The sequence below is a fragment of the Phascolarctos cinereus genome, unplaced genomic scaffold (genome assembly GCF_003287225.1).
Source record: "Phascolarctos cinereus isolate Bilbo 61053 unplaced genomic scaffold, phaCin_HiC Scaffold_5;HRSCAF=322, whole genome shotgun sequence".
In the NCBI taxonomy this organism is placed as follows: Eukaryota; Metazoa; Chordata; class Mammalia; order Diprotodontia; family Phascolarctidae; genus Phascolarctos; species Phascolarctos cinereus.
The window spans coordinates 457,327,730-457,346,802 of NW_027555958.1; the positions used below are offsets into that span (position 1 = coordinate 457,327,730).

Sequence of the window (19,073 nt, forward strand, 5' to 3'; positions counted from 1 at the left end):
CTCTCCTGTGACAGCTTAGACAGTTGAAAACAACTATCATGTCCCTCTCCTCCCCACTACCTACAGTCTTCCTTTCTCTAGGCTACATATCCTTAGTTCCCTCAACTGATCATGATGTGTTATGACAGAGTCTTAGACTTGGAGCCAAAGAGACATGAGTTTGAATTCTGCCTTTGTGACACTTACTAGTTATCTGACCTCATAAATCACTTAAATCACCATGCTAAGTGCTGGCCAGGCGCAGGGGGGAGTCTCTGTCTTCAAGAAGCTTACTTCAAGGTTTACAAAGTGAACAACAACCCAATGAGGTGGGTGGTACGAATAACATTAGTTCCATTTCACAGATAGTGAAACTGAGGCTCAGAAATTAAGCGACTTGCTCATGGTCCCAAAGTTAGTAAGCATCTGAAGCAGGATTCTACCCCAGGTATTTGTGCTAGAGCCCATGAAGTTACCCACTAATTTCTGATTTTATTTTCAGGGGAAAGACCACCCTGTTCATATCTTCCTTCTCTGTATTAATCCGGTTTGTATGTAGTTGTCTGCACATTGCCTCCCCTGTTCCAAGGTGAATTCCTCATGGGCAGGGAGTGTTCTGCCTTTCTTTGTACTCCCAACCTTTCACACAATGCCTGGCACACAGTCAGTGCTAAATGAATGCTTCGGGCCTGCCTGGTCCTAGGCCTGGCAGAGGCCATACCCTTCAGCCCTCTCACCTGGCTTCCTGGACCCTGCTGTCATCTCCCTGGCACTCATAGATCTGGACGTAGCCCACAGAGCAGTTGACTTTGCTGAAGTCAGGGTTGCAGACAGCCAGGAAGTGGGGCCGCAGGCGGCCAATGGACACCTTGGCGATGTCCGTGAAGGACTGGCTGATGGCACAGCCAAAGACAAAGCAGCCCACTTGCTTGTAGAGAGCAGCCACATACGGGTTCTGGATCACGGAGGAAGACTTCTCCTTCAGGTAGTAGATTCGGTAGAACTCCCCAGTAATGATCTGAAGCAGAAAGAGGATATTAGCAACAGGCTCAGAAAAGCTGGGAGAGGACAGGAGGGGATGGAGTACAGAGAGAAGACTTAGGGGGGCTCAGAAAAGCTGGGAGAGGAGAGGAGAGGAGAGGAGGGGGCAGTGTCTTTGGAGGAGTTAAAGAAGAGTTCTAGGGCTGAAGCATGGAGAGGGACATTGGCTAACATAAGACAGATCAAAGAGGAGGTTTTTATGGAGTATCTAGTCCAATGTACCCATTTCACACATGGGGAAACTGAGACACAAAGAAGGGAAACAATATGCCCAAGATCTTGTAGCCAAGACCCGCCTAAACCAGGAATATGAAACATTCCTGAGAACTGGCATTTAGAGTTTTCTAGGTGGGCCAGTTCGGGGGGATGGACAAATGCACTTTCAAGTCCTGCCACTGACACATTCTGATTGTGTGAAAGAAGTTATGGAATCTCTTAGAGCCCTGGGCAATTTCCTGAGACAATCAGCAGCAGATCCTGGCAGCTGCCTCACAACCTGAGTGACCTTGGGCAAGTCATGCCCCTACTCTCAGGCCTCAGTTCCCTTCTCTGTAAAATGAGGGGTCTCAACTTAATGCCTTCTAAGGTTCCTTAAAGCTCTGAGATTCTATGATAGAAGGATCTTTCCAGCCCTGACATCCCTGTTCTCAGGCCCCTCCCAGCTCTGACCTTCTATGTTCTAAGGCCATTCCCACCTCTAACATTCTAGCACTCCAAGACAGGAAAGCTAATGGTAGAACACTCGAAACATACACCAAATGAGATGACATCTGATGAAACACATGCCGATCCCTCTTGTCTTAGCTCCAAAGCACAACCTTGGATATTTCCTGATTTCAACCACAAGCCAGAAACAGCAGAGCATTCAACTGTCCGCTCACCACAAAGATCCCTTTTGTACTTCCTTTCCCTGCATGTGGATGGGCCATGCGCCCTTTCTGGGTGACACAGCTGGGGAAAGCAGACAGTGTGTCTACAACCACAACGGAAATAATAGATAGGCATATCTGGACTTCCCTGTCAGGGACAGCCCGGGGCAGGAAGACCCGAGTGTGAATCCTTCCTCACACACTTACAAGTCGTGTGAACCTGGGAAAATCACTTAATCTTTCTAAGCCTCAGTTTCCTCATCTGAAAAATGAAGATAATAATAATAATAATAAATAACAATAATAATAATAATAATAATAGCAGCTACCTCCCAGGATAATTGTGACAATGACAAAACATATATATAAAGCTCTCTCTCCCTCTTACTCCCCCCACATGTGTGTGCATATACATATATTATATATATATATATATATATATATATATATATGTATGTATCTTGAACTGCTATATAAATTTTAGCCACCATCATCATCACCGCCATCATCACCATTGTCATTGTCATTGTTCTGCCTAACCATCCAGCAGGGAAGACCTGAATGTCACCAAGCATGTTCTGACAAAGCTTAGATTCTGAAGGGGCCCAAGTCAGCTGCCAGCTCTGCTGGGGCCACAGGTGGCAAGGTCAGCCCACACAGTACTCACTGCCCATATAAGAGCAGGAGGCCACACTGTTTCCCAGGGTTAAGTTTTAACACATGCCCAAGGGACACAGGAGGCAGACTGATGTAACTCACTTAAGTAAAAACGGAGCTGAGTCCTGATTCTTTGTATCTGTCCCAAGTAAGTGTTACTCTGTTACTGCGTTGTCACTGTGTTCCTCTGCCTCCACCATCTCCTTGCCTCATCTATATAATGGGAGTAAGCCCCATAGTCACTACTTTGTTGTCAGGAGGGCCAAACCTTATAAATCTTAAAAAGACAAAGAAACATACTTTAAAAAAAAAAAAGGATTACAAACCTTAGGAATTCTAGTTCCAGTTCTGTCATTAATTAGGACTAACCATGGTCAAGTAACTTCCCCTGAGCCTCAGTTTCCTCATCTGTAAAATGAAGCTAAAAATACCTCACTCCTACTTCAAAGGGCTCAATTAGGCAAGAGGTATTTATTAACTCCTTCTCATTTACTGTGCCATGTGCCTAGGATGAAGAAAAAGCAACAACAGTCCTTGCCCTCAAGGAGCTTACATTCTAACAAAGACATCCTACACATAAATGGGCACACCACAATATAGAAGGTAGGGCTCAGCAGCTGGGGGGACCCAGAAAGGCCACCTGGGCATGAGGCGAAGAACTGTGCCAACCAGAAGGTGATGCGTATGTGCCAGTTATCGCCGTCCTTCTGGCCCACATACTGAACTAAAGTGAATCACTCTCCGAGGCAGGCACTCTTTCTCCCACACCAGACTCTTCATGACAAAGGCACTCATTCTATTGGCTTCCACTCGCTATCATTTTTGCTGTGGTCAGGAAAGCCATTTTCCTTCTGGAACTGCAAAGGCCCCAAGGCCGGCCCTGTGTGCCGAGCAGCCCACGGTGACCCTGCCCAGCTCTGTTTGCTCTCTATAGACATTAATAAGCAACAAATTATTTGTTCTCTTGCTCCTGTCCCAGAGGAGACTCTCCAAGTTGACACGGCAGCCCGTAAATCAATATTATGAACCAGCCAGGCCTGGCTTCTTGTAATCCTAACTCTTGAAAAGCCTCTTAGTGAAAACTGCCCATGGGCAAATCTGTCCAAGAGTCTCACACCTCTGCCCAGGAGGGCAAGATTGCGATGGTCCAAGATGACCTGGTACACCTAGGCCGAGGAGGCCCCAGATTCACAGCGTTAGGATCTGCTCCGTTCTGCTAAAGGGTTTTATACCAGAGAAGGAAAATTAACCCCTCCTCTCTATTAGATTGCTATTCTCCGAGTCCCCACCCCTTGCAGTGGCCTCCTCCCCATTGGCCAGCTTCCATTCCTACTCTGGTCACCAAGGCCTCCATCTCTAAGCTTAACTGTCAGTAAAAATGCCTTCATGCTGATCCTTCTCTGAAAGAGCCGGCAATATAATCTGGGAGGGATGGCCGCCTGCCAAGAGCATGCTGAGGGGAAGTCTCCCCTACCTGCCCCTTAAATGCCTGGCACAACATTTGGAAACTAATAAACTGGGGAAATAGCACAATTAGGCTACACTGAGATGAAGCTGGATCAGCCAGCGGCTCGAGGCTGCTCTCTGCCCCGGATGAAGAATGGGACCCAGCCTCAAAAATGGCCGAGGATCTCTCGGAGAGGTTTTCCGGCCTTCTAGAGCAAAAGGTTATGGTGAGGTGAGCTCAGCTAGGCATAATAAACTTGTTCATAAATACGTTTTTGCTTGTCTTCTCAGCGGGTAGGGAAGAAGCTAAAGGGAGGGAATCAGGAAGGTAAAATTTTAAAAATGAATGTTAATTAAAGCATAATTATCTTAACAAATACATACATTTGCTTTTCAGTGTACACTAACTGGCACAAACACCTTTTGTGGAGGGTTTAAAAAACTGGGGTGGGGCAGGGGGAGGGGGCTTAGAAAAAAATCCTTCTGCAACCTTGAGCAATACGTTCCCCTCCCTCTGCTGGGTCTCAGTTTTCTCATCTGGGTGAGGAAGGTCCTTTTTAGATCCTAACATCATCTATTTAGAGCTGGAAGGGGCACAACCTTCTACTTGGCTGTCTCCTAGACCTAGAATGCTGGACCCCCATCAACCCCTGCCTCGATTTCCAGACTGTGTTCAAATCCCACTTGCTCCAGGAGGCCTTTCCCAGTCCCCCCTCCTCACCCCCAGCTGCTAATGCCTTCCCTTTTCTTTTTTTCTTTCTTTTTTTTTTAAAGGCAATTGGAGTTCAGTGACTTGCCCAGGGTCACTGGTCTGAGGCTGGATTTGAACTCAGGTCCTCCTGACTTCAGGGCCGGTGCTCTATCCACTGCACCACCCAGCTGTCCCTAATGCCTTCCCTTTTCACACTCCCTTCATTTACTCTATATATCTTAAATGCGCCATTTGTTTCCATGTAGTCTTCCCCGTTAGAATGTAAGCTTCCTGAAGGCAGGCACAAGTTTTTGTTCTGTTTTGCCTTTTTTGCCTCCTCATTAATTAGCACAGTCACCGGCACACAAGAGTTTAATACATAATACACTTGTTGATTGAGGGGAAGGGAATAACCACTTATTAAGTGCTTACTATGTGCCAGGCACTGTGCCCAGTGCTTTACAAATATTATCTCACTGGAAGCTTACAACGACCTTGGGAGGTACTGTTAGCCTCATTTTACAGTCGAGGAAACAGAGGCAGACAGCAGTTAAGTGACTTGCCCAAGGTTATACAGCTAGTAAGTTTCTCAGGGAGGATTCGAACTCAGGTCTTCCTGAGTCTAAGCACAGTACTCTCTTCACAGAGCCAACTAGCTACCTGTTGATTGACATTTCGTCCAACTCCCTCAGTTTACAAATGAGGAGACCGAGGCTCCCGTCAGGGAAGTGATCTGCCCAGGGTCCCATAGCTAGTATTCCAAACCAGGCACCCTTGTATCTCAGCTCTGCGTTCCGTCCCCTTCCCAATGCTGACCGCTTCAACCCACGTGGCGTGGACACTGACTGTCTTATTGCCCGGCACATTATTTTCTTACCCTGAGCTTTTATGAAAGCTGCTCTAATTTCTTAAATGCTTATGCAGTTATATCACCCTTCATCTTCAGTTCCCCAACAATCTCCTTTTCAGAGACAGACAAGAATCTGTCTTCTTCCTTCCCCTTTACCCTGCTGTGTTTAAAAGAAAGCCAAGATCCACAAATTCCCAACCAAATACCGGGAAGCGTTTTATTTAAGGTCTTGGTTTCAGCAAGGGGAGGGGAGGGGAGGGACAGGATAATGCCTCCATTCTGACACACTTTCTTTCAATTTAACTGAGAAATGGGTACTTTCACCAGGAGATTCACCAGTTTTATTGAACCAAAATCTATCTCAACAACCTTAAGCTATGGGCTCTGGGAGCTGCCATGGCTACTAACTCCAAAGGAGCCATGCAAAATAATAACTAACATTTCTATAGGCATCTTAATGTTCCAAAGCTCTTTCTAGAAATGATCTCATTTGACTAATTAGAGTAAGCATAATCCCCCTTCTTCATGGAAGCCCTCAGAATTCTGGAAGATAGCTAGCCCATCTCCCCCTTCCCCAATCTTCTCTTCTCCACAGTAAGCATCTTCCAGTTCTCCGATAGGCCCTTCTTTTCACCATCCTAGTCACCCATTTCAGGATTCACGTCAACTGGTCACTCACCATTCTAGAATTCAGATGTCACGTTCTAGAAACCTTTTATTCCAGCTGATTAAATATTGTCATCAAACCCTGGCTCTTATCCCACTGGCTCAAATCCCCTAATCTGCACCCCACCCCCATCTGTGATTTTCTTCAAACCTAGACACTTAACAGGTTTGGCAAGTTGCTTGGGAACGCCTGTCTTAACACCCTAAGCCTAGACCTGCCATTAACACTGCTCTCCTGACATGCAGATGTCTTGGACTCTTTCTCCCTGCTAAACATTTTAAAATAGCTCTTATTCCTGGGTGCTAGTGGCCACTAATGCCTCTATAACATCTGGAAGGCCCTCAGGTGTGGAGCCAGTAGGCACCCTGGGGGTAGAATGAATGGCTGACTACGCATTTATTAAGTGCTCTTTAGGTCCCCAGTTCTGCGTGCCACACTGGAAACAAAGCCAAGAGAGTTTCTGTCCTCAAGGAATCTTATCTTTAAATATCTATAGACAATACATAGAGAGGACCAGGGGCCAGGAATTGAATCTGGGGAGTCAGAGATGTTGAGCTGATCCATAGGCAGCAATTACTATACCCTTGCCAGAAGCAACAGGGATAATCATTTGATTACTGTTCTTAGAGTAAGTGGAGGCCAAAGAAGGCAGAGATAGAGGAATAGCAAGACGTCTAGGGTAGATGGCTGGAATGGGAGGTGTGGTCCAGGTATGGTGCAGGGATGGTGACATATCTGGTTTGGAGCATTTGTACTCATTCACCCACCAAATGGGGTAGCTCAGCCTCAGGAAGCTCCAAAGCTGAGTGGATGAACTCCCCCTGGGAGAGAAGAGGAAGCTTGAGCTCTGGAGGGTGGGATCCCAGATGGGGAGGGAGGGTGCCACAGCAAGGCAGATGGCCAGTCACTTGGGGAAGGAGGATGGCTAGCTGGCTAGGAGGTAAAGCATGAGGTGTCGAGGAAGGTACACACAAAATGATGGACAATGCAACCCCAGTACATACAGATGGGAGAGTCACAAATGGATGCCACCTTCCCCCCTTTCCCCAGCATGATGAGAGTAGTAAGGACAGTCTCAGAAGAGTTTCAACCATTTGATCAGAGCACAACAAAGCAAGAAGATTAATTTGCTCCTTCTCAGCTGGTGGTCTTGGTAATTGCCCAGATGGAGTGGATTGTAAATTGGGGGATTGGGTCTCCTGCTGATACACCACTGGGTAGGCACAACTTCACTTCTTAAAAGAGCTGAAAACATGACCGGACTCTAATGAGGAGCCCAACTCCGAGAGCCTTGTTTTGCTAGTGGTGCTGTCTCCGATAAAGGAAAAGGGGGAAAAGTAATTCAGCCCAGATGTGTGGAAACTGAAGCCTGATCCTGAATAAACAAGTCTTCAAGATATTAAGCTCTCCTTGTGTCTCCAAGAAGTCATTTGCATGCGGTGCAGAGAATGTTTCTCTGTGTGAATTGCTGGAAGTATTTAAGGAAGATATTTGAGAAGCAAATATTGGACTTCTCTCCCCTCCCAAGTTCATGGACTCATAGAATATCAGAGCAGAGAGGGCCCTTAGAATGCAGACCACTGGGACACAAGACACCCAAGATCAGGAATGAAAAGGGCGTTCGGACGTAGAATGTTCGAACACCAGAGCTCAAAGGGGCCTGAGAAGGCAGATCCTTAGGAGACAGAACACTGTGTCAGGGCTGAGAGGGACCCTGGAATATAAAATGTGAAAGCTAGAAAAGACCTCAAGACAAAGAGCATCAGAACATGAAACACTGGCACAGTAGAGATCCTCTAACCCAATATCTTCACTATTCTGGAGAAGGTCCAAAGAGAAGTGACTTGCCCAAGGTCATACATTATTAAGACCAGGGGTCCTTAATCTTTTCTTGTGTCCTGGGCCCCTCTGGCTGTCCTGTGAAGTCTACAGGCCCCTTCTAGGAATCACGTTTTAGAATGCATAAAACAAAATACACAGGATCATGAAAGAAATATTACCAATAAAATAATCAATCAACAAACATTTATGAGATAAAGTGGGTGCCCTGAGCAATCTCAAAACTAAGAATGATTCTGGAAGGCAGGAGGATGGAGAGGCCCTTCATCTTTCCAGGCTTCAATGCCATTACTACTTTTCTTTGACCACCTGGAAAGCTCTCTGTCCACCTAAATAACCCCGGTACTCTCCTACCTCTGTCTGCCTGATGGAAGTTAAGCTCCTTGGGGGCAGGGATTGTTTCACTTTTGTCTTTGTATGCCAGGGCCTACCACAAACCCTAACACATTTAGGCACTTAATACATGATTGCTGGATTGGCAATGGCCCAAATTTTGTAAATCCCCCCAGTGTGAGGATCAAAGCTTTGTACAAAGCAGGTATTTAATAATTATTTTTTCAACAAACAAATGGATATTATTAGCTCTGGTTCTGAAACAGACCTTGGAGATCACGTATTCAAAGCCTCTCATTTTAATTTTACACAGGAGGAAACTGAGGCCCAGCTAAGAAGCTGCATTTGAGGGGCAGCTAGGTGGCACAGTGGATAGAGCACCAGCCCTGAAGTCAGGAAGACCTGAGTTCAAATATGGCCTCAGACCAAACACTTGACACTTACTAGCTGTGTGACCCTGGACAAGTCACTTAATTCCAATTGCCTAAAAAACAAACAAACAAATAAATAAAAATTAAAAAAAGGAAAAAAAAGAAGCTGCATTTGAGTCGGTCTTGAAGCCTAAGAATGATTGTCCACAGGTGGAGATGAGAGGAGGTTAGGTCAGAGTGCTTCAAAGCCAAGAGAAGTCACTCCTCAACATTGGGAGACGGGAGAGGCAGTGGGAAGCAGGCTGAAACAGGAGTCAGGAGACCCAGATTCAGCCTCCCACACTTTCACTCGATCTATGGGGGACCCTGAGCAAGTCCCTCTTTGGGCCTCAGTTTTCTCATCTGTAAAAGGGGTTGGATGAAGTCCCTTCCAGGTGAAACCCTGTGTGAAGGTCTGAGTGAGGGCTACAGACTGAAGAAGGCTACCACTTTGCTTGCTGGCCTTTGCCAGCTGTGGCTTTGCTGGCTCACTACAGAGTCCACGAAGGGAGAAGAGCAGGGAAGATAAAAGGGGTGGATGGTATTTTATTTCTCATCCCTAATCCCCAATCTCCCTGCTAGAGTCATTAAGCTCTAGAGAGGCGAAAGCAGAGAGGGGAAAGAAAGGCCTGAGGCTTTGTGGATTTGGAAGGTACTTAGCTTTGGCTGTGACGATGATCTGGGGGCCTGGGGGCCATCTGGAAAAGAGGTCAGGAATGACGGACTTTTTCCTTGTCTCTTGCCTTCACAGGGGCCTGTTTCCTCAATCACTTGTTAAAGGTTTCTGTCCTCCTCCTTTATCCCCTTAACTTCACGGTGAGGGCCAAGAAGCCCCCAGCTAGGGCCTCCGATCGGCTCAGGGCTCCTGGTGAGTCCATCTTGTGCAAGGAGAGCCCAAGGCTGTTAGTCCCTGGCTGTGTTTACAGGTGCCTACAACAGGGAGCTGTTCTCTCCTCTTACTTAGGAGGCTGAGCGTGATGTCACTGGACGGACCACAACAGCAGTAGCAGCAGCAGGCCCAGGGGTCTCTGCTCATCTCTGACTCCCACCACCCAGTGCCCACCTTGGGATTCTGCACACAATGCTTTCAGAAACGGGGGACATTTAGCCTGAACAACACAAGTCTTAGGAGAGAAGTGACTGACTGCGGTGGTCAAGCCTCTGAAGGCCTGTGGCACCGAAGAGGGATTAGCCTTGCTTTGCAAGCTCCCAGACAACAGACCTCAGAGCGATGGGAGGCAGCAAAGCAGATTTGGCCTGCATGTCAGCAAAAATCTACCGACTCTGAGAGCTGCCCCAAAGAAGACGGGGCTCCCCCTCCCAAGAGGTCCTAATGCACCATACAAATCATCAGAGAGGAAAACCCTTTGGGAGTGGGTGGACCAGCAGGCCCCGAGCTCCCTGCCAACTCTAAAATTCCCTGATTCTGCATTCTGGGAGGGAGGGATTTCCAGTGTCATCTCCCCTTTGGACAAGCAGGGCTCTGAGGCCAGAGACAAATGCCACATGCATGATTTGAGGTCAGATCCCTTGACGCGGTCACATTACTCTCTCCACTGCCTCTTCAGACTCATTTAGATGAGAAAATAATAAATACCTAGAGAGCGTTTTAAAGTGCTTCACACATTAACTTATTTGATTCTCGTGATTCCGTGAGTAGCCACTAAAGGTATTATTACTCCCATTTTACAGATGAACAAACTTGGTCACATGTGAAGTGAGTCCGAGGCACTGTTTTTGTGCAGGTCCTCCCAGCTCCAAGGCCTCTCAGTCAGTTATCTTAAACTGCCCATGGGCTCAAGGTTTGGCCAGAAAGAAATGAGCTTGAGGAGGAACACAACAAGTCTGTTTTGTCTCCTGACATCACCCGAGGGCTCTAGGGAAGAGCCCCAACCACCTCCCCACCTGGGGCAGGATTCAGAACCCGAGAGAGAAGGCACAGGTGCTTACCGCGAGGATGGCGATGACAATGCCCACGGCGCACAGGACGGCATCATTGATCGTCTCCCCAGTCTTCAGTGGGTACTTAATGCTCTCATCATTGCAGTAGAAGCCTCGTCGGTAGGGCTTGATGGTGCTGGTCTCAATGATGAGGAAGGGCAGGCCCGCTGGAGGAGAACAGGCAAGCGGCAGCCAGCGTGGGGGAAGGGGAGGGGAAAAATGAAGGACAAGGTCAGTGCCATGGTACCAACCAGGAACAGTAAGACGGGGGCCAATCAAATGATTACGATCATGTTGTCCTTCTGTGCCCAGCACAAAGGATGGGGACCTGGACCAGTCATTTCATTGGTGGAGAAACAGAATTAGGGTCAGGTCCTGAAATCGAACCTCCTCATCCGTACGAATGAGGAGCTGATGTGAGGTTCCCTCACCTCAGGAGAAATGAACTGGCTTGTTTCGGATCACACAGTCATTAGGATTTGAACCCGGATCTTCTAGCAAGATATCTCCCCCACCATGCTACCTCTCAGGAATGCCCACATGAGGAAAGTTCCTTCCTCCAGTGCAGGTGAGCACCTCACAAGCCCCGCCCCCAGAGTGCTCAGAGCAGGCAACTCACCCAACGTCCCAAAGTCTGGATAAGTTGGAAACTGGACTGGAACCCAGATCTTGTTGGCTTTGAGGCTAGCTCTCTCTCTATCCTCTGCACCACACTGCCTGGCACACAGTAGATACTTCATGAATGCTTACTTTATTAGTACCAGAAGCTCACTCCTCATGCCATGCAGTCTAGAAATCCATAAGCTTTGCTAAATTGGTGATCACATAAATGTCTATCAAGGAGCAGTTCTCGTTGGTTGCTACTTAGCCCAGCCTCTTTAGACCTCAGTTTCCTCATCTGAAAAATCAAGCATTCAGACTCAAATGACCACTAAGGTCTCACTTGGCTCTAATCCTCTAACCACCTTCTACACAAGGCTTGCTCCTCCTCCCCTGATGATGGTAACCTCTCTCCCTAAGTACCTTGCATTCAACCTCTACTTGATTCTCCCCTGATAGAATGTAAGCTCCCTGAGGCCAGGGATTGCTCCTCCCCTTCTCCCCTCTGTATCTCAGGTGCCTAGCCCAGTATTGGGCACACAGCAGAGGCTTAATAAATGCTTGTGCATTAAAAGTGCCATTGATTAGCACAGCCCTTGAGACTACAGGCTCACCTCTCCAGATGATGAAACATCGGAGGACAGAAAATAGGGAACTAGATTACCATCATTCATTAAGTGCTTACTGTATACCAGACAGTGGACTCAGAGACATCACCTAGGCCAACCTCCTCATTGTACAGATGAGGAAAGTGAGATCTGGAGAGAAATAAACTGTCCAAGACCACACAAGTAGGTTAAAGTAGGGAAGCAACCCTAGGCTTGTTCACAGGCCGTGGGCTCTCTCCCGTTGGCACAATTTAATTTTTATGACACATATTAATAATACAGGCCTTATCTACCCTAGTAGGTGATAAATTCCTCTAGGATGGAGACTGTATTTTATTCATCCATTATCCATATTCTGGAAGCTCAGTCTAGCCCTGGAATCTACACACTGGAAGTACCCAATGCCCCCTGGCCCCTGCCTCTGATTGGATGGCTCCTTCCAGACCCTCCATTTAACGGAAGTGTCCAGCCCAGCCAGGTCTCATTCCTCTATAGGCCGGCCTCTTGCTCCAGGTGAAACCCTCCAAAACAGTCCTGACAAGTGATGGGGAGCTCACTGCCATGCTACTTTTCAATGACTTTGGTTACTTTGGAAGGCTTTCCTGCTGTTAAACCTACATTTGTCTCTGTAGCTTCCTGGCTTACGGGGCAAAGCAGAAGGATAATAATAGCTAGCCAATAGCTAACATTTATGTAGTGCTTATCCTGTGCCAGGCACATGTCTAATCCTTTCTCATGATGGCTCTTTAAATACTTGAAGACAGTTCTCATGTCCCTTCCTGAGCCTTCCCTTTTCCGCCAAAGTCTCCCCTGATTGGGTGTTACGGGCACTGCCTTTGGGAATCCTGCCATGCCAAAGGTCACCCAGGGAGCCCAGTCATGCTTGGAAGGCAGCTTAGTGTCTCCATCTTCAAAGGTCAGGGCCCAAGTATGTCACCCTCAGCCAAGAGCAGCCTACTCAGCCCCACCCCCAAGTGATAAGAAAGAAGAGAAGCCAGACTTGTCTTATTGTGAAGGATCCCACTGTCATGGAGACTTAGGGGCATTGCCAACATTCTGAGCTCTTCGAAGAGATTCAGCGAGACTGGGGTGGGGGGCTGGAAGGAAGCTGGGGTGTTTTTTCTCTGGGTCACAATCTCGCCATTGTTGAAATGGGCTTCTGCAGCAGGATATGTTAAATATGCAACAGGCCACAAAGTGGGAGGCCTGCGGGACAGTCAGGCCAAGAGAAAGAGTCAATGGGACTGCTTGAGGGGTGGACTGCGGGTGGGGCTCAATGCCCTGTGGAGGGCCTTCTACCCCAACAGGCACAAGTCTATAATAGGGGAGGATCACCTAACTATTATACTTCCCCCCCAATTAAATAGTCTCCAAATATATCCTCAACTTGGAAAAAAGTTAACTTTAAAAAGAACTCACTAGGAAAAAATGTTTTTAATTAGAAGCTGGAAGACTAGAGTGCTAGTCAAGGCTCTGACACTAGCTTTGGTCCCTTTCCTCTCTGGGCCCCAGCTTCTTCCTCCCGAAAATGAATGGGTGGAGAACGAGGACACCTTAGATCCCATCCAATACAAAAAGGTTGGTGGCCAGCAACCAGAATTCCATAACTCACAGCTGTAGCCCTGATAAACAGAATAATAACTATTATTATGGGAGGGGGAGAATCCTGGCCTCTGAGCTCATCAGCTTTGGGGAGCTCCCTGTATGGAATCTCTCTCCACAGATACAGAACAGCAACTCCTCTGATACTCTCTTAAAAGCACAATGCTTTTTAAATGACTTGCCCACCTGTATCAATCAACTGACATTTATTAAACACCTACTATGTGCCAGGCACTGTGCTATGCGCTAGGGATACAAAAAGAAACAAAAGATAGTCCCTGCCCTCAAGAAGCTTACAATCTAATGGCCACCATGTGGCAGATGCCAAGTCCAGCCTGCCATCTACTGTGTCAAAGTACCTTTCATTTATTAAACCCCGGCTGCACACTGGGCGCGTGGGCTCTGGATACCAGAGAACCGGCTACATCGGACTGAATCCCATCCCACAAATCCAATTCCTCCCATCCTTCGAGGCCCAGCTCAGGGGGCCTGTCCTCTCTGAAGTCTCCCCTCATTCTGGGAGCAGCAGAAATGACTGTTCCCTCTTAAGGAACTACAATCCCACCATCTCCCTCATTTCTCAACCAGTCTTAGCACAAAAGTCTGAAAACAAAATAACGACAATAATGAATAATAAAAAAATTAAGAAAGCTGAGACTGTGTTTTATTCACCAGACCACCAGAGCTGAAAAAGACCCTGGATGTCACCTAATATATCCAGCTTGGAAACTGAGGCCTAGAAAGCCACTTAACAGTGTTGTCTCCAAGTTACTGACGTAAGGGGCTAAGGCAGAACTGGAACTCAGGACCTGTGCCCAAACTGTAACTTCTTTCAATGACATTATGCTGCCTCCCAAAGTCTATTGCACATAGTAGGATCTATATAAGTATATGCTGAATAAGGGAATCCAAATGTGAATTTAGTTGGCCAAGAATTCTCAGATAACCCATCTTGGTGTTAGATCATTCATGGCTAACGAAAATTCACATTCACATCTGGAACGGTATTCTGAACAGAACTGAGTCCAAAACCTGGCTACCAGTCACATCATCTCTGTACTCTTTGGCCTTTGCTTCTCTGTCTTTCAAATGAAGATCGACAGTGCCCCTGCCATTAGAATGTGTAAGCTCACTGAGGGCAGGGACTATTTCTTTGCATGCCAGTGCCTTGCACAGGGCCTGGCATATAATCAGTGCTTAAAGGAGATTCGTGGACTGATCCTTGCGCTACTGCTTTAGTACAAATGCTACAAAACAGAACTCTAAGCCTTCAAGAGCTAGAGAAATGAGTGGTTAATAACGACGATTTTAATGTAACATATTTTAAGCTATTCCAGTCTCTTTGCTCTTTGCCCAAGACCCCATCTGAAAAATATCAGAGATGGTGTAACTATGGTCAATTCCATTTGTTCCACAGCCCTTTCTGAAAAAATAGAAAAGGGGGGCAGGGAGTGGTGGTACTTATGTATTGTAACAGACAAACAAAAGGATTTCTTTGGCACTATTCTTTGGATTTATTTAAATTCCATTGTTATTTACTTTTGTGACCCCTAACTGCTTCCTGTTAGAACAACAATTTACTTTATCAAATTTATATTGGCTCAGGAAAGAAATAAAAGCATGGGGCCCCACTATTGTGCCTGACATTTCAAAAGTAAACAGAAAGCCGTTATAAAATGCTGTTACTTTCCAGCCCCCCTATCACCCCAGCAAAGAACAAAAAGAGAAAACCAAGGAAGGGAGGAAGGAAGGGAAGGAAAAAGGGGGAAAGAAAAGAAACAAGCATTTATTAAGCACCTACTACCACTGTGCTAAATGCTTTATAAATATTATGTCATTTATAGGCTGATTGATTGACAGCTGATATCGACACACTGCTTTAAAGTCTGCAAAATTCTTTATATATATTATCTTCACTGACCTTCCCCAAACGCTACGAGGTGCTGCTATTATTATAATACCCATTTTATAGATGCAGGGACTGAAGCTCATAAGGGAGTGAAGTGGCCCAGAGTCACAGAGTACCTGTAGTGGGACTTCAGCCCATGTCTTCCCAGGTCTACTACTCTAGCTAATGAAGATCACAGTAACCTTGTAAGGTTACCAGGGTGGAAAACATTATTCTTTGTTTTACAGATGAAGAAACTAAGGCTCAGAAATTCACACAGTTCAGTAAAATAATAATTATGATAATAAAATGAAACAAAGCCCTCATGTTTAACCCAGCACACATACACATAAGGTTTGCAAACAAGCTTTCTATACAGCAACCCTGTGGGGTAAGTAGGCGGGCAGTTTCCTTTGAGCACAGGACCTTGAGATAGAAAGCTGGCCTTAGAAATCCTCTAGTCCAACCTCATCCTTCTAGAGACAAGGACCCTGAGGTTCAGAAAAGTGAAATATTTGTTTTACGTCTTCCCCCTCCCTGCAACTGCAGCCAGGACTCGAACCTAAATCTCCATCCCCCAGGCTCTTTCCATCACATCGGCCTTCTCTGAGCAAGTGGAAAAGCTGAGTCTACCCTCATCCTTCTGACTTCAGATGGAGAGCCCTCTGTGCACCAGTGAGGCCGCCCTACCATTCAGAAGAAGCTTGGACAGCCAAGCTCTTCATATTGGGAGTGCAGGGATGGGGGTGGGGGGAGAGCTTTCTAACCCGTCTTCACTGAGCTACCTAAGTGTCTGAAACCTGGCCAGACTGACTCCAAAGAACAGCTCCAAGGCCAGAAACTGGATATTCATAGTCTGCTTTTAAAAGCCTCACATCACAATGAAAAAACACAGCTCCAACACAGAGGAGCCTGCCTCGGTCTCTCTCCAGGGCCTTGGGGCCGAAGCCATAGGCCTGGGTATGTGTGTGTATGTGTGTGTGTGTGTGGTGGGGGGTGTCTGAGGGCCGGGCCAGGGCTCCTCACATACGTGGCTTATGGCCGGGGAGCCAGCTCTTCTACTGGGCTAATAGCTTTCACATGACAGGTCTGTAAAACACATGTTCCTAGAGACAATTAAAAACGCCTAAAAGCTGAGAAAGCCGGGAGAGTAGCAATGTCTGGCTTGTCCCTTTGCCCTCTCGAAACCCGGGCAGAAGCTGTTATTTTTTCTTCCTATTTTCTTCATTTACCACCTCCCCTCCCACCCCCTCCAAGCAGGACGGGAGTGTTTCTGAGCCTCCTCTACATGAACCGTGATGGGAAGCAGAAGAAAGGCTGGGCTTAAGAGCCTTCTGCTGGGTTCTTTCTCTTGGCAGGCCTCAGAAGCCAGCTACTTTTCTTGGTTCTCATTCTTTTCCCATCCCTGTTGTGTGATATTCATTCTCTCTCCCCTCCCTCTTCTCTCATTAAGATCTGTGGTTTCGATATGGGGACTGCCAATCCAATTCTGACATCTCTCCAATTAAAGGGTAACCTCAGATCTCTTTCTTTGATAGGAGAGGGATAAATATGGTCCTCCAGGGGTGTGGGAAGATGCCCCATGCTGGGCCCCTTGAGAGGTTAGAGGTAGAGCCTACTCTTTTCAAGGGTGAAGTCTCAACCCCCAGATTCCAAAGGAGGTACCCATCTTTATCATCAATGAGATACGTAAAGATAATACTTCTGCCATCATGACTGGGAGACAGAAACAGAGAGCTGAGCATCTGGGTCTCGAAAGACTAATATTTCTTTTTCTTTTTTTTTTTTTTGGTGAGGCGATCCAGGTTAATAGTGACTTGCCCAAGGTCACACAGCTAGTTAAGTGTTAAGTGAGACTAATATTTCTTCCTACTCTTGGCCTTTAGAACAGTGGTTGGTGGAGAGACTGTGGACAAAAGAACACCCAAATTCCATTTTCCTGAGTCATTTTTTCCCCTTCTTCTGGCATAGCAGGGCTTAGGGGAGTCTAAAAGAGCTGGGTTCAAATCCCTCCCCTGACACATTTGATATGTGACCTCATTTGTCTGAGTCTCAACTTCTTCATCTATAAAATGGGAATAATAATGCCAGCCATACCTACCTTAGAGGGCTATTGGGAGGAACAAATGAGATGAGGCAGCATGATGTAATAGAGGGGGCACTACAAGAAAAGTGAGGAGGATATGGGTTCAAATTCTGCCATATACATTTAACAACTGTCTGATCCTGAGCAAATTACTTAACCTCTCTAAGCTCAGTTGGTTCATCTGTAAAACAAGCCCTCTGATGCCCCTTCCAACTCTAAGACCCAATGATCTGGGGGAGGTATTTAAGCTTTAAAACACTATATAAATGTCCCCTACTGGCCAAACAGGACTCCTCACTGGTGCTTAAACACACCCTCCCTGTTTGAGGTCACCCTTATGTGGAGCATTAAGGTGTACAAAGCCCTTTGCCCTCAAAGGTCCCATGACAGAGGCAGTATATACATCATTAACATTTTATAGATGAGAAAGAAAGCTGACGTTCAGAGGTGAGGTGACTTGCCCAGGGTAACACACCTAGTCTTCCTGTATCCATGTCCAGTGTTCTGCCCATTGTATCTTTGAGCCCTGATCCTGCAACATCCCTACCTCACTCCACTCCCCTCCCTTCCCCTCCCCTGTCTCTCTCTCTCTTTCTCTCTCTCTCACTCACACAGACGCACCCCACTTTCTTTAACCCTCTGGCAGAGAGCAAGCCCTTAATAAAGGCTTTACTGCTCTGTTTATTTACTTATCTCTGTGTGTGTGTGTATATGTATATCTTTATGTATAGATACTGCCTGTCTGTCTGTCTATCTATATCTGAGCCTGAGTTTCCTTCTCTGGCATTAGTGGATAACAAAACTCCAACTCCCCCTTTCCCAGAATTATTGGAAGGAAAATGGGGGCAGTCATCATCTCCACAGCAGGGTCTATGGATACAAAGCCCCTTCCTTACCCCTCATGGGATTCTCAGGACATTTCTAAGAAGCAGGATCAGAGTTAGGAGAAACCTCAGAAGTCATCTGTGCCAAATCTCTTTATTTTACAGATTGGGAAACTAAGGCCCACAGAGGTGGCTGTGGTAGAGACAGGTTTGGATCCCAAGCCCTCTAAATCCAGTTCTCCCTCCCATGTGCCAAGATGCTTCTCCCACAGCTCACAAGTGCCACGGGCCTGGCCTTCCTGCCGTCCAACCCCAGCTTTCTCCTCACCACATGACGCTGGAGAGTCAGCCATAAAGAAAGCAAAAAACAGGACTCTTTGGCAAACTCTTAATGCACAGAAAATCAAAGGCCTCTGTGTCGGGTTCAGGGCTTTGAAAGCTAACACTTGTGCAGAGATGGGGGGGCGGGCTGTGAACAAACACAGGCTAAGCTTTCACTGCCCACCCATTGACAAAGTCACGTGGGAAAGGTTGCCACTGAGATGCGGCCCCTGACACTCTAATACCCCCAGCCCAGGGTTTACCTCCGCACTAAATTCAACACAGGCCACACGTTCCCTGAAATGTTTTTGGGAGGTTGTGGGAAGGAGGAAGTCACCTTCATTTTCTATACCAAAAACAGGGGGTCAGAGGCGGGGTTCACATTTCCCACATCCACAGTCTGATTAGATATTCCAAAACC

At 46.8% G+C, this 19,073-nt stretch overlaps 1 protein-coding gene across 1 annotated transcript in view; it reads right to left on the minus strand.

The window, feature by feature from the left end:
• The window catches only part of PLPP3 (phospholipid phosphatase 3), an 81,768-nt gene that overhangs the window by 23,332 nt on the left and 39,363 nt on the right, over positions 1–19,073 (minus strand). Inside the window, exons 2-3 of the mRNA XM_020976899.2 lie at positions 10,733–10,890; positions 717–997 (exon numbers count right to left, since the gene is read on the minus strand). Coding sequence (XP_020832558.1) covers positions 717–997; positions 10,733–10,890 — 439 coding nt within the window. The remainder of the gene's footprint in view (positions 1–716; positions 998–10,732; positions 10,891–19,073) is intronic.